The 16,390-nt window shown below is 34.4% G+C and overlaps 1 protein-coding gene across 1 annotated transcript; it reads right to left on the bottom strand.

Moving 5' to 3' along the window:
* Nucleotides 1-3,472: 3,472 nt before the first annotated feature.
* On the bottom strand, nt 3,473-13,735 carry LOC112513809 (receptor-like serine/threonine-protein kinase ALE2). The gene is made up of 8 exons (XM_025120175.1): nt 13,340-13,735; nt 9,467-9,583; nt 8,070-8,438; nt 7,725-7,991; nt 6,906-7,298; nt 5,878-6,118; nt 4,422-4,882; nt 3,473-3,828 (listed from the first exon to the last, which is right to left on the bottom strand). The coding sequence occupies exons 1-8, from the start codon at nt 13,407-13,409 to the stop codon at nt 3,653-3,655; spliced, it is 2,094 nt and encodes a 697-aa protein (XP_024975943.1). The 5' UTR covers nt 13,410-13,735; the 3' UTR covers nt 3,473-3,652.
* Between the last annotated feature and the right edge of the window lie 2,655 nt (nt 13,736-16,390).

The following is a 16,390-nucleotide window of genomic DNA, read 5'->3' as shown; positions in this document are numbered from 1 at the left end:
TATTTTCATTCACAGAATCGGATCAAGTCATACGCCTTAGATATACCCGGTAAAAAACCGAAAGTCTTCCTCAGTAAGTGATAGTGACGACTATTACCATGATTAWMACTTACCGAATAAATTGTTACATACGATACAATGTCATTTTGGTATACTCAAATTTTACCCAATAGTCGATAAATAGACAATTAACCTACTAAAACTTGCGTGGTTCTAACTTTTTTGTCCCTTTCTATCATTTCTTTTCAGTATAATATCAATATCAATTTGTTTTAAAGAGCAAACTAGGCATCAAACGGCACCGTCTCATTTGGAAATTTAGCGTACCTGTCTCAACAGAGTTGGAAATTTCCTGTAAAATTAGGGACTAACGATGGTGACAGGGAACTCCAAAAGTTAAAAACCAGGGATGAAGATGGGTTAGGTAACGTGATCCCCGACCTACCTCGTCTTTGTATATTAAACTAGTTGTGTACCAGCGCAATGCGGCGGGAGCCATGAATTTTAACGATTTTGAAGTTCCACTGGTTTTATAAGATAAGATTTAACGATGATATAGGTTACACTTGGTCTTTACATATTAATACAATTTGAATAAATAAGAGTTATGGTTCCAATTATATACTATCGATGAAAAAAATTGTATGACAGTTTAAAATCCAATATATTTAAAATCCAACATATTTAAACGACTTCACAAATGTGTTTGATTTACACCAAGAGCAAAGAACCAAGAAACTTAAGTTTTAAGATAAACACTCAAAACCAATAAAGAAAATTACAAATTTAACAGATCATAAGACATGAAAAGACCAAAAAATATGAGTTTTAAAATGAAATTTGAACTGCTTAAGGTTGAATTAAATATATTATATGTATATATATATATATATATATATATATTTCAAAAAAACCAAAGAGCATATTAATTCAGAACATATTATACAATGTAATTTGGACAGTCTAACCCCATAATATATAGTATATATATAAATAAATAACTATAAAAGTATAAATCGTAAATATTAAAAATATTTTTTCATACTATATATAATATATAATAATATAATTAAGTCAAAAACTATTCAATATTAGACTCATTTCGAAGGTATTAACGAGACAATTATAATGGTGTARCTTGTTAAAATAAAAATGTATTTTTTAAACATGTTTTAATTGATATACAATTATGTATATTAATTTGATAAAGGTTTAAAATGAAACATTTAAAAGTAAATGACGTAAAGTAAATTAATTAACTAATTATAGGGGTATAAAGTGTAAAAAGTGAAAAGTAGCGAGGAGAGGAGGGGGTGAAAAAGTAGTATAAAGGGTATCTTGATCATTTAGTATTTTAAGACTTTTAACAATTTTACTAAATTTGCTTAATATGATAGTATAGATAGATATATATTATATATCTATACTATATTATAAAACATTTGACAAAAACTCTTAAAAACATTTTTCTATGCATAAAGTACTGTTTAATAATGCATATTACTTAAAATTTAAGATTACAAGTAAATTGTGCATAATTACAACTTATTAAAGTTCTATGTTTGAATTCGTGTAACTAACTGCGAATAAACATAATCATCTAGGGAATAAATATCTCATTTTAAAATATAAAAAATCTAAAATATAATTAGGATAATTATTGAGTTCTATTATAATACTTAATTATTATATTTATAAAAAAAATATTATTAAACTTAAGTTAAGTTACTTCGTTACATTAAATTAAATTATAATAAAAAAWTTGAATTAAAAAAAATAAACAAACATGAACTTTTAATTAGATAATTTGATATATTTTTTGCAAATTTTATATGATATTTTCAAATTTATATTTTATTCAAAAATAAAAACATTATCGCTTTCTCAAAACTACATAAAATCGTATTATATCGAAATGGATAAAAAATAAAACGAAACATTGAAATAAAAATGTGTCTCGATGCATTACACGAGTACCCTTCTAGTTTATTATTAAATAGATTTAATATCTCTTAAATCTAGTAATAATATTTTGACATTTTTTTCTTACATACATTCTTTTGACTTGACTTACTTTTTAGATAAAAAAAATATGAAAAGCTAAAATAAAAGCATTTGATCAAACAAGTACGATGTAATTTTATTTATATATGAATATTAAATACTATATAAAAATATAATTTTATAAATATATAAGATTTAAACAGAATCATTATTATCATATTAAAATTTAATTTAATGCCATCATATTATCAGCATGAAGGGTGTGTTTGGTGCGCAGACAGGACGGGACAGGACATGTCAATTTAGAGGGTGTGTTTGGGTTCCTCAAACTAAGAAAAGGCCAATTTAGGGTTCAAGCAAACAAGAAATTGGTTCAAGCAATCAATTTCCGGTTCAAGCAAACAGCCGATTAGCAACAAAATCGAGATGAAGCAATCGTGTACCTGAGTATGGAGAGAGGAGAACTCGCCGATTTAGGTAGAAATCGCCGATTTAGAAGTCGCCGATTGAGTAGAAGTCGTCGTCGGTTGATGTGAAGGAAGCGATGGAGGTGGATACGAGGAAAGGGTGTGGGGAAGAAAGGGGTTAGGTCTTGATGTGAAGGAAGCATTGGAGCGGATACAGTGGTAAGGGTAGTGGGGTAAAAAAATTGAGTTCCACTTAGTTCTAGGGGGGTAAGGGTGCCTTGTCCTACTTAGTTCTATTTAGTTCCACATTAAGCCACACCAAACATAAGACAAATTATATTATGTCCTGTCATGTCTCATCCTGTCTAGCGCACCAAACACAGCAGAATAGAACAAGGTGGGTCTTTACCCCCATTCCCTTGCCTAGAGTAAACTATGATTTTCGACCCTATACTTTATCAACAATTACAACATTAGTCCTTATGCTTTGAAATTATAGCTTTTATCCTTATTATTTGCAACTTTTGTCACTGTTTTCTCTAAAATATCGCTGCCGTTAACCCGATTACTCCGGAAAGGAGTCAAATTCAATTGGGAATTTATCATTGAACATGAAGGACGAAAACAACAATAAATTGTAAACCATAAGAACAAAAAAACGTAACTTATGGGTTGTTTATCAAACGCTTACCTGAATAAGCACTAACCAAGTCACATTTCCTCACTGGATGAATATGTGGTAAGAACCAAGAATCTTACCCGGTAGGAACGAGACAAAGACCAAGAGTCTTATCCGGTAAGTGAGGGCGACAACTCTTACCACAGTAAACGCTTACCGGATAAATTGTTGCATATAATGTCGTTTTGATAGACTAAAATCTTACCCAATAAGTAAACAATAGTGTTAAATTTTACCGATAAACACTTACCGGATAAGTATTTGATAAAGAACCTCGTCCTCTAATTTTTAAAACACATACCCACCAAATGGCAAATGCCACCCCACCTAAATTTTCTTAACTACACATAAAAATTATAAAATTTCCAATAAAATCCATATCTTTGCCTAAAACCAAAATATGTCAATAGATATATGGTTCAGGGACCTAAAATATAATTTACTCCCCAAAACTCCACATTTTCATTTTGGTCCCTTTCTTCCCCATGAGGGAACCTCTCTAAAAAAACAAAAAGCAGAGTTGCGAACATTTGTACATTTCTGAATGAAACAACTACTGGTACTACAAAGAACCTTCACTCCAAAAAGGCTTCCATTGAAGTCTATCTCTATCATGTTCACTCATACTCCCTTTTAATCTATAAAATTCCGGTTTACTCCGAACCGTTCTAAGTGGGCCCGACCTATTGCTTAACCCCACGTTCATCGACCCCCCCACCGTTGCATCGAAACTTGAACCTGAAACAGAGGCGGATCCAGAATGTTTTTTTAGTAGTAGCACAAAATTATTACCGACATATAAAAATATAATTTGGAGTAAATTAGTTTTTTCGTCCCTATGGTTTGACAAAAGTTGTGGATTTTGTCCCTCTGGTTTTGAAATTGCCGGTTTTTATCCATGTGGTTTGCAATACGTTACTATTTTCGTCCCTGAAACTAACTCCTACCTTTAAATATGAAGGACTAAAATAACAATAAGTTTTAAATCATAAGAACGAAAAACACATCACATATAAAACTCAAACTTAATTTTGGATATGCYACTGTAGCCTCTAAATTTGTCGGTGATACCAAAGGGCCTTTAACCTAATAGTACATGAGTCAATGGCTCAAACCTCACAAATGAAAAGAATATACGAGTTTATTTGTTCTATTAGTCATAATAAATATACCTAAAACAAAATGTAATTGATCATGCCAATGGTAACACAAAACACATCACATATATTTATTTAATTTATTATTTTATTCTCTCTTAAATAAAGTGTTTATTTGTGGGCATATGATTGGTGGATGGGGAGTTTTGAGACGAAGGGAGAAAGAAGCATTACCGTAAATGGAATGTGCGGCACCTCCGACGCCGTTCCACCAGCTGCTATCGGAAGGTGCACGATCGTGATCTCCTTTAAAGTCCGATTCCACGGCGGACGAGTCTCGTTGAGTTGTAGTATCGTCTTTGTCGTTGTATATGAGTTTTAAGGCTTGGACCACTTCACCCATGAAAGGTCKTTGRGYYACCTCWGGRTGCACACACATGGAAGCKATYGCAGCCACYTTWGCCATGTCATCRAAGTCGTACRTYCCGRMYAAMGTKGGRTCSRCYAASTGSTGCAGRCCTTYKSKGSTYRTGARAAGTGGGCGRGCCCAYGTCACGAGGTTTTCTTCACCGGGAGGTTGAGACATGTCCACCGGTTTTCGACCGGATAGAAGCTCTAGCAGCACAACCCCGTAACTATAGACATCGCTTTTGACTAGTAGATGGCCTGTCATGGCGTACTCGGGAGCGACATAACTGTGAATCCAGATTAAATAATTTGTAAACGGAAGTCGAAATGAATCGAGTCTGAAAAGAAATTGACAGAAATAGCCAATCAGCAAATATGGTTTCACCTTTTAGCCATTTTCTTACCCGGATTCGCTTTTTAGCCGATCTTGACGAAGAAGGCTTACGCGAATTCTTAAGGATTGGTTTCGGTAAAAAAGAATCCTTAGAAGGCTTACTCATATGCGTAAGGATTGACTTTCAGCTTCAGAAACCTTGTGCATATCCGTAAGATTTTTGTGTAAGGATCCCATTATAATATGGTATATAGTAGAATCCTTACGTAGAAAACTAACAAATGTGCATATGGATTCGGAAACCTTGCACATATATGTAAGGTTTTTGCATAAGGATTCTGTTTTTTTTTTTTTTACGAAAACCAATCTTTATGCAAAAAGCTTAAGCCTTCTGCGCAAAGATTGGCTAAAAAGTGAATTTGGGTAAGAAAATGACGAAAAAGTGAATTTGGGTCAGAAAATTGCTAAAAAGTGAAACTACTTTGGCTATTATGTAAATTTCCCGATTTTCAAATCATAGAATGGAAAAAGAAACGGTTAGCCGTGAACCCGTGACTAGGGCATAGACAAGACAAGAAAAAAGTCAGGTCATCTTTGGGTGTGTTTGGTAGGCGGGACAGAATAAAACACTAGAAATATTTGTGGTCCCATGTTTGGCATCACATTACACTAATCGCGTAAGAACCCGTTCTCGGTCAACACTAATCATTGACCAAGTAAGAGTCCATCCCTTAGCTTACCAGGTAAGCCTCTCGGTCAGCATCATGGACCCGTAAAGAGGGGCTTGATAAACATCAGCATTCTTCGACCTAGGAACCGGTAAGAGGCGCTAAGCAGGTACTAAACAGCCCCCAAATTCGGCTATTTGCTACTTAAAAGGATATCATAATTCGTGATAGTTTGTGTACCCATAAATTGATCTACCAGTAAATTTGAGAGAAAATATACCCGAAAGTTCCCATGACTCGCGTAGAAATATGCCGACTGCCTTCTGTAGCCTCCCTTGCCAACCCAAAGTCTGATACCTTGGGGGTAAAGTCGTCTTCTAGCAAAACATTGCTGGCCTTAAAATCACGGTGAATCACACGAGGGTTAGAATCTTCATGAAGATAAGCCAACCCTCTTGCCGCACCAAGAGCAATCTTTAACCGTGCATCCCAGTCAAGAGGTCCTTTTTGCTTATCCGCACCTGAAACACCAACACGTGGACAAAGTTTGACACCATTCTATTGTGTAGAAAACAACGAAGTATATAACCAAACCAAACCAACGAGCCTGGTATATCCCACTCAAAGGTGGGGTCTTGGGAGGACTCACAAATGTTGAGACAACTTGTAGTAAAAGACTTTGCAACCAAAATTGAACATTGAATATCTGCAGTTCACTAAAGACGATAATTGCAAACAACGTAAAATTAAATCAACCAAGTCATTGCATGACACTGGAATGGAAACAGTACCCCATCATCATAAACCAGTGTCTGTTCTTCTCGACTTCATTCGTCCAACCAAATAAGAAAGCCATTGACGCTGACCTCTGACCGTCCATCATGGGTGGATGAGATCATAGGGTCGATTCGGGATTTGGCTTCCCGCGTGGATGCACTATCCACTTGAGTATTTGAGATGGAGTCGAGGTTGAATGATATGGGCACCGGTCAGTGTCAATGAGTTTCTTATTTGAGCGTGGTTATTGATTGGACGAAGGAAGCCAAGAAGAACAGACACAGGTTTATGATGATGAGGATTCTGCTGTAAGCTGTCTCGGCATTTGTAAGTCTGACCTCTATCGCTATTTCAGAGAATCCCGGCTATATTCATGTTATTCAAGTTTCAAAAGGTATAATTGCACAGCTCCTTGTAGAATTAAAATTAAATGGCCCGGGACAGTGTGGTGCAATATTGAATAGCTTTCAATTCACTTTGATACTAGCCATTGGAAAAAGAAAAAAAAATGCAATGAGAGAAATAGCATACCGTGCAAATGAGATTCAACGCTGCCATTTGGAACAAGCTCATAGACTAAGCAGCGTGTGTGCCCTTCAATACATATGCCAATCAGTTTCACAAGGTTACGGTGATGCAACCGGCTTAACATTTCGACTTCTGCAATGAACTCACGGTCACCATTATGGTTGCTATCTCTATTAAGCAATTTCACAGCAACTTCCGCTCCATCTTCCATGATCCCATGATATACGCACCCAAAACCTCCTTCACCCAAGACTCTTCTTGAGCTGAATTTCTCGGTTGCTTTGTCCAGCTCAGCTAGGGTGAAGGTCTTGATGGAAAGAAAAGAAGTAGGCATGGTGGAAAATATAGATACCGACAAGGAACTTGTTGGATCACTTGATAACATTGCTCCTAGTCCTGCAGCACAAACTATAGCAATTAAAATGTGGTGTTTAAAGAAGATTACCTATCAGCTTGAAATTCATAGGCGTCTGGTACACGGGACAACATAGGACAAGACTGAACAAAAACTTGGTTATCCCACATCTGGTGTGACAATTAGACTGCACTAAACAGGACCGAGGGAGACAAAAGTGCATCTTTTTTCTGTCCAGCCAAAATAGGTGGAACAAAAATCAGGTAGAGGAGACAAATTTGCCAAATTACTAAACTACCCATGCCAAATTAAAACCTTAAAAGTACTTAAAACCTTCCACAATTCTTTCACCCGTCTACCTCACTCTCGCCCATTGAATCCTGTCCACGTACCAAACRCTCCCATTATAACCAAATCTCTTGTTAATTGAACCCTTGACATCTAAGAAGGTTGGTTTACAAACTTACCCCATTTCTTGTTAGTTGACGACGTAAAAACAGGGCCAGCGGGATTTGATGAACTACAGATCTTTCTGTACTTCATGATAACAGAAACTGCAGCACAGCAAACAATCAAGAGTACTGCTGCTGACAAAGCAATTACAAAAATGGTTTTATGGTCCAGCTTCTGATTTTTGCCAACGAAATGTGCACGTATAGGGAATTCCTGTGTCCCAGGACTTCCACTTGGTTCACTCCCAGAGTGATTTCCATATAGTTGTGAAGAAGGAAGGCCTGATTGTAAGATCTCATATTTAGAAACCACATGTTTAAATAATAACGAAAAAAAGGTAAAAGAGTTTGCAACTTTACCTGGATATATAATATATACCACTTCATAATCTCCAAAAAGGGTTCTATTCAAAGAGAGTTTCTTCCGCCAAAATCTCTCATAAGTGAGTGCAGCAGTCACGTTATCAAATCTCTCACCCAACGGTACCAAGTTTATATCAACGGCTGTTCTTTCCTGATTTTGATCATCAGCACTGGCACCCGTTATAACCACTTGACTTTGTGTTAGATACGTGCCTGATGCAATCTCAATCTCTAGCTCATTCACAACAGGGAAAACAGCAAACACGGATACTTGTAAAAGAAGTCGAACTTTCATTGGAAAAACACAACCACAAGGTGAACCGATAGGAGTTAGAGTGAGTGGTTCCAAACAGGTTTGACCACAGCCTGCCAGATAATACAATGAAATGATGTTATAAAACCAAATGTGAACATTGAAAATTAAACAAAATCGGTGCAAGATAATTGTAGGTATATAATGCTGATCAAAGCTTTTCAACAGATGTGGGGTGTCTCAAGCTGCATCTCTTTCGGTTCAAATTGTTCAAGGAATTATTTTGCAACCATGGTATCTAACATAAGTATTGTTGACTTATATTTAAGGGGCTGTAACTAGCACATTATAAGCATCCCGCATTTATTTTTCATGCACCCACTTGGACCTACGCACATTTTATTGAGGAACCTAAGCCTTTCCAACAAGTCTATGTTGCTTCAGGATGATGTCATTCTATGAAAAAGCCCTTTGCCTTTTATCTACTCTTTCAGTGACAGGACAACTATCTTCCGCCCAACAAATACCACAATAATACCTAATTGATCTTTTCATGTCCATGCAGATCTTTTTTTGGTAAGATGTCCATGAAGATCTGACATGTTGATTCTCGAGAATGTTTGTTGGTCAAAATACATTCAGAATTGCATTTAACATAGAAAGTTCGGCACCCTGACATTAGGGTATACCATTCATGTGTTATATAATCTGTTTCTTCAAATATGGAACTTGAAGACTATAAATTTTGATATTCAACTCGAAGGCATGGTTTCCATAATCGACTATAGGCTACTAGCTATAAAATAGACTATTATTGCCCATGCTAATTAACAGAGACAGATATTTGTTCAGCCAGGTATTTCAGAAGTGCAAAAACTTAGACCTTCAATTGAATATTAGTGGGATATGAAGAAGAAGCAGGCATCCTTGTAAAACCATCAAAGATGCATTAAAACAAGGAGCTGCACACAGGATATCTAGAAGTAAGAAACTAAGAATAAATAACCCCGAAAACAAAACCAAAGATACGATCTTAATTACCTATGATGTGAGAGTTTTGCTCTTCATTTTTGCATAATAGTCTTATTCTAATAAGTAATAAGTTATAAATGAGAAAGGGGAAGAAAAGATACTCGTATACCTGGTTCAGAGGATGGAGATGGGGAGGCAGCACGAGCTCTCATCCTATGAGGATGACGACGATGATGGTGGTGGTGATGTCGCGGCAAGCCACTATCAGTAGGACCAGCAACAGGACCTGAACACAAATCTTGATTAGGGATGTGCAGAAAATCAACCGATTCAATTGGAACCGATTGATCCAATTAGAACCGACCGACCATAATTGGATATCCACTTGTAATTGGATCAAATCGGATTGAAAATTTCAACATCCAATTTGGATCGGTCGGTTCTCGGATGGCATTCTAAAACCGAACCGAACCGATCAACATCCAATTAATCATCTGATGACCATCCAGTTGTCCATCCAACTATCATCCAATTGATTTATTTTTAAATTGCTTAAATCGGAATTTGTTTTATGTGAGGCTTTGAATTTTTAACTTCCCTTGTGTTGGTTTTAACACATTAAAAGTGATTAATTAAGTTGTATCATTGTTAGAGAATTGGATTGAATTAACACACGGGATATATCCGATCCCATCGGATCATCCATTGGATATCCGATGGATGTTCAATAAAAATATCCAATGGATGGAACCAAACCGATCCAAACATCTATTGGATTGGATCAGTCATCCATTGTTAATCGGATTGGATCGGTTGGCAAAATCCAACATCCAATGGATGATTGGATCGGTTCGGTTCCCCTCACTTCCAATGGATATCAATCGATGAACAGACCTAATCTTGATGAGAAAATGCTAAAGCATTGAGCTCCAAAACCTTTCAAGTTACAATGTGGTTGTATGCTCAAAAAAGGTTCAGGTTGATGTGCAACTAAACATCAAATGCAAACAAAGGTACGCGACAAAGTAACCTACCATAAAGCACCATGACATTCCAAGCAAGCTAAATCGTCAATAATATAACATGGAGTAGAAATGGCAGTATATTTTACCATTGATCGTTTAATAAAATATTACGGAACACGTCTTTGCAGCCTTGAGCATGGAACAAGCATCTTATTAAATGTTTAGCTTATACAAATTTATAAACAAAAACTTGTTGACTTTTAGGTAATGTGCGAACGTATCAAATTATCAGGATGTGGAGATGCACTGTGGTATTTATGACTCATGAGCTGTTGCATGGACAAAATATACTCAAGCCCAAGTATCCAATGGTTATTGTCCTGTCCAGAAGAAAATGAATGCATGATTGATGATTCAAGTCCACGCAATTGTGGATGATGGAGACAAGCAGGCTGCTGTTGGTCACACGTCCAAAAGGAAATATACATAAGTTTGTTTCTTAAAACAGCAAAATGACTTCAAACTACGAATCATCTACAAAAGGAAGTTACTGAACCAGCAACGTTTATAACGTAACGTCATTACTCCCAAAAGTTAAGCAGAGTCAGTTTGCAAATGCTTCAAGAGAAATGCAGGAAACACATGAGCTTGTGCATCAGATTTAACCATTCTGTTTCTTGTTCTTTATCTAGTGGGCTATTTTAGTTGATTCTTTTAATCTTAATTTGCCGACAGTTAGCTCCTCATGTGAATATTACATTACTGGAATTTCCCCYACAGGTGCCATGCTGATCTAAGGCCCATTAGATGTTTGCTATCTGGACTAGATAAATTAAGACGATGGTTGACATACCCACCGCATAAGCTTGCTTAAAGGGTTTATGGGTTGGCAATTGTAGCAGGTAGACTACCTTGCTTAACAAAGTAGTTGATATACTATCGTATTGGCCAATGTGATTCAAATCAACTATCTTTTGGTAAGCATAGGTGTATTTACTTGTCAAATTTTGTTTCAGATTAGTGAACCGTACATTCTCAACATCATAGTATACCTCGGAGCCATAATGGGAAGAAATAAATACCCAAAATATTACCACAAAAAGCATATTACAGTTCGCCGAGCTTACTTTCTTACACCAGATATCAATGCAAACTTCCTTTTTCACCTTAAACTTCAACAAAGTCCATACAGCCATCAATTTGTGCATAGCATGGTAAATGTTTTGCAATAGGTGATTTTGCGTAAAACATGCATTTATAGAGCAATTTAACTATATGAAAAATGTCGAAGGGTTACAAACAAAACAAAGAGTAAGGATAGCCATCCCACGGTCCTATCATAGAAAAAAAATATTTGTTTTTGGGAGAGGTATCAAATTCATACCTTCATCATGTAAGAAATCATTTTTGTCACCGACAATGGTTGGCCTTGGAGGAGAAAACTTAATGTGCAGGGAAGGAATCCCAGGAAAGAAAGTTGGTAAACCTCTTATCGAATAAGATTATATAAATAGACGAGCACCATTATTGTTATAATCGTCTAACTACAATTTCACAAAAAGAGCAAGTCAAGAAGCTCAAAGACATACAAGTGAAGAGCCATTGTGAGCTTTTAAAAAAATATCAATTCATATTTCACCATAGAATGCCCATGCTTTCATTAAGTAAGCTCAGTTGAGACTTCAACCTCGACAAAATAACAGACGCATCAACCCTTTCTGTTGAGTACTCAAAACCAGTAAAAGGAGGTTATTAACAAAGTTGCTATTCTCCATCATGATATAAATTTATGTCTTGCTTGACTAACAATCCCCGGATGTCTTGAAAAATCAAAGTGAAAATGATAAACCCCTGACTATGCAAATAGAACCTTGATTTTGCCCCTAAATTGACATGTATCCTGGTGTATTATTTTGTTGATAAGTTCATAGTAGTCTTTGACCTTTTCCAGAGCTCTCTACTTGGGTAGATGTTGATGAGGTTAATGAGAATCGTCACATACTCACAATTTTCCGTTTCCATGCTTACAAGCAGCATGCATTATTCAGGGGATTTTTGTTCAATAAATGCTTGGTATACCTTCGTAAAATGTCTAAGAACTTTTTTTGGGCATTGAAGTGTTTAATAATATGAGACAATCAGAGGTAACTGGTACTCAAAGTTAAGATACAAATTGGATGTTGGACAACCACTTATAAATGGTAATGTGCATCAAGCATACATTAACAAAAAAGGGTAGATGCCACCCTCTAAGTCGCCCCCACCGCACCAATACCACGATCATCATGGGTGAGGTAATTCGATACATACATTAATAAGCAGGAGCAGGCTTGAGGTTTAAGAACGTAACTATTATTAGTACCACAGATTGTCAAAATACTAAACAGTTTTAAGGTAACTTTTTAACTGCCAAACCAAAGATAGTTCTTATGCACTGTCACAGTAACATCACCATGTAGAAATGGCAAGGCTTGAAACCTCCAATATTTTAGCAGTGCTACACAGAATAAAATACTTCTATACAAGACGCTTGAAGCTACTGACAATTAGTGCGGCGAATTCAATATATAGCATAATCTTAACTCACAATTAGTCTGCATTCAAGTTTAACCATAAATGTAGTTTAACCATAAATATAGCAAAAGACCTCGTAAATTAAATTTAGAGTTTAAACTCCAATATCAATGTGATATGTGCTAACTAAATGGTATTTCATAACAACTACATACAGGATACATGGCTAACCCGTTCATACAAGTTTAGCAATTGAAAAATAATAGGTTTAACATAAAATTCAAACTGTAGCTTTTTCAGATGCTAGAAAAGAGTGTATACTCTTATATTAAACAGCTTCGACATAGATACAACAATAACAAGCATCATAGGACAGCAGGTAAACCATAATTTTCACTCCTAGGTCATCAATCAACTGTTAGTACACACAGATTACTGTATCATGTCGCCAGTTTTTACATATGCATTATCAATTAACACCCATTTTCCCTAGCCATATTATGTACGAATAAAAACCCTAAAATAGTTAAAGAAATATATGAATAAGCCTAAACGTTCCTTACCGTAAGTAACAGCTGTAGAATTGAGAGCAACAAGATGGGAAATAAACAACAGCATCAAAATAGCCAGCATTTTGATAGCGAATTCACAAACACCATTATCAGAACGCCAATACTTGAATAAACAATGCTACACTGAACTCCAGGCTAGGGTTTATCCGTAGTTGAACTAATTTCCACCGACAAAACCCTGCGTCAACTCCATTCCTCAATTGTAAACACACCATCGTCAAATTCAAACGAAAACACAACTCTCAAGTCTCAAGTACGGCAATGCAGATCCTGAAATGGAGCGAAGATCAAAAACAAATGTAAAAAAAAAAATGCTAGAGAGAGAAAGATATCTAGATAGAGAAAATCACTGGTAGATCTTGATGGAGAACGAAGAGAAAGGTTTCAACAGTGTGTGTCTCAGAGTGTGTGTGTGTGAGAGAGAGAGAGAGAGAGAGAGAGAGATAAGGGGAGGGAACCAGAGAGAAGATATAGGGGAGGGAGGGTTGGGTTGCGAGTGAAGTGGGGTGAGGTTGGTCTTATTATACGATAAGTGTCTGTTCCACGCGCTGAAAGGTAGCGCGTCTTGTATACGAAAACAAAAGGCTCCAAAAGGCTACTTTCCTTTTCCATAGCTAATATTCATAAACATAGATAAGATTACAAGTATTAAAACGTAATGTACAAGTCAATAAAGCGTTATCATCCATAAATTGTGATTTTTACCCTGATGGAGATGATCGCCTACAATTTTGTAAAGAAGCTTCTGTTCTTACAATTATTTTCATTTTCCCGGTTTAAAATTGACTTCTCAATTTTCCTTATTTTTAAATATCAATTCTCATCTTAATAAATTATTTATAATTTCTTTAAAAATATTTAAGTAAAAAGTAATCAATTTTATAAGAGGGTATTTTTTGACTCACTCAACGACTAGTCAATTACAAAGAGGGCGTAGGATTGAACCCATAACATGTCTTGGGGTTGTTTGACAGCTGTTGAATGATTTGATGTAAAATGATTAAGTGGTCAGAATTAGGGGTGCTTAAAAACTCGATCAACCCAACCAACCTAACCCAACGCGAAATAACTCAACACGAAGCAACTCGATGTCTAATCGAGTTGTAAAATTTTCAAATTGTAGGTATTTGGTTGATATTGGATTACTATTATTTGAACTCACCAAACCCGATGAACCTAATATCCATTTATTTCTTGGATTTAATATGATTGTTGAATTTCTATTAATATGTACACTAGACAATTACACTATCACATACGCTATTCATATACGCATCTTTTCATTCTATTCACGTCTCTATATAACTCATTCGAATATATGTTCAGTAATTGTAAACATATATACGTAAATCGAGAAAATTAACTGAATGTGATATACGTAAGAAGTATGGATAAGTTCTATCAAATGGTTGATGATGAAAAAAATTATGAGTAGAGAATAACATATTTAAGGTTAGAATAATATTTTAATGTACCAAAGTATCAACCCGACCAACCCGTACGGGTTGGCTTGGGTTCTACTTTTGTTTGGGTTGGGTTGGTGTTAAGATTTTTCAAACCGCAAGCATTGGGTTGAGTTGTTCAAATATCTTCAACGGTTTAAAATAATACTTTAATTATATAATTAATATTATAATGTGTAAAATAAATTGAAGTTTAAGTAATATGCATCAATAAACCATATTTGATGCATAAAAAAGGTTTTTAAAAGTTTTTATGAAATATTTTACAATATGATATAGATTAAATCAAAAATATATTACTTTGTTATTAAACCTCAATTAAATTATAACAAAAATTTGTATTAAATAAATTACACAAAAACGAGTATTTGTAAATAGTTAATTTGATACTAAWATCGATATATTCTTTTTCAAATTTTATGATATTTTTAATTTTATATTTTATTMAAAAACAAAACATTATCGTCTTTTCAAACCAAATAAAACCGTTTTATGTCGACAAAGAAAAAAAATAAAACAAAATATTAAAATCGATATGTATCTTGTTATATTGTGCAAGTACCCTTATAGCTTTACATAAATTTTGAAAAGTGGGTTATAGATGTTCTTTAAAGGTAAACTAAGAGCTTATCCAACATATTTCCCAAAATGGTAATTTTAGACATTTTGAGCAAGTTTTCGTTCAAAAACTTTTATCTGATATGGAGAAAATGAAGATTTTGAGCAAATTTTTGCTCAAATAAACTATCTGAAACTTTCTCTAAAATAAAAAAGCAGTAAGAGAGTGTGGAGTTCTTCAAATTTGATTAAAATTTAAAAAATGATTAGCATGAGAGAGATTTAGTAAAAACATATTTTTACCAAGAACGAACTCTGAAATTAAACTTTTTTTAAAATGTCTATACTATGCTATAAAGTATTTGGCAAAAACTCTTAAACGCTGTTTTTTATGCATATTACTTAAAATTCAGACTACAAGTAAATGGTATATAAGTATAACTTATTAAAGCTCAATTTTTGAATTCGTGTAACTAACTGTAGATAAACAATTCATTTTAAATTATAGAAACTTTAAAATATAATTAGGATAATTGTTGATTTCTAACAAAATACTTAATTACTATATTTATACGGAATTATATTATTAAATTAAAATAAATTACTTCATTATTAAACACAAATTAAACTATAATAAAAAACTGAATTAAAAAAATTATCCAAAAAACGAGATTTTTCAAATAGTTAATTTGATACTAATATCAATATAATTTTTTTCAAAGTTTTATAATATCTTCAGATTTATATTTTATTCCAAAATAAAAATATTATTGTTTTCTTAAAACCATATAATATCGACAGAGATAAAAAATAAAATAAAATATTAAAATTAAAATGTATCTCGCTACATTGTACGAGTATTTTTCTAGTTTTTAATAATATAATGAATGTTGTAATATTTAAAAACGATAAACTGTTAAAGGTGACTGTGTTTTTTGGAGATTTTATATTTTGAAGAAATTGCCTTTGACCAGTAGCTCGGATGGTAAACGATTGAACGACTTTACCTAAATATAAGAGG

The sequence above is a fragment of the Cynara cardunculus genome (assembly GCF_001531365.2).
Source record: "Cynara cardunculus var. scolymus isolate 2C chromosome LG 5, CcrdV1, whole genome shotgun sequence".
Taxonomy (NCBI): Eukaryota; Viridiplantae; Streptophyta; class Magnoliopsida; order Asterales; family Asteraceae; genus Cynara; species Cynara cardunculus.
The sequence above is the reverse complement of the archived record's forward strand: the minus strand, read 5'-3'. Positions and strand labels throughout refer to the sequence as shown.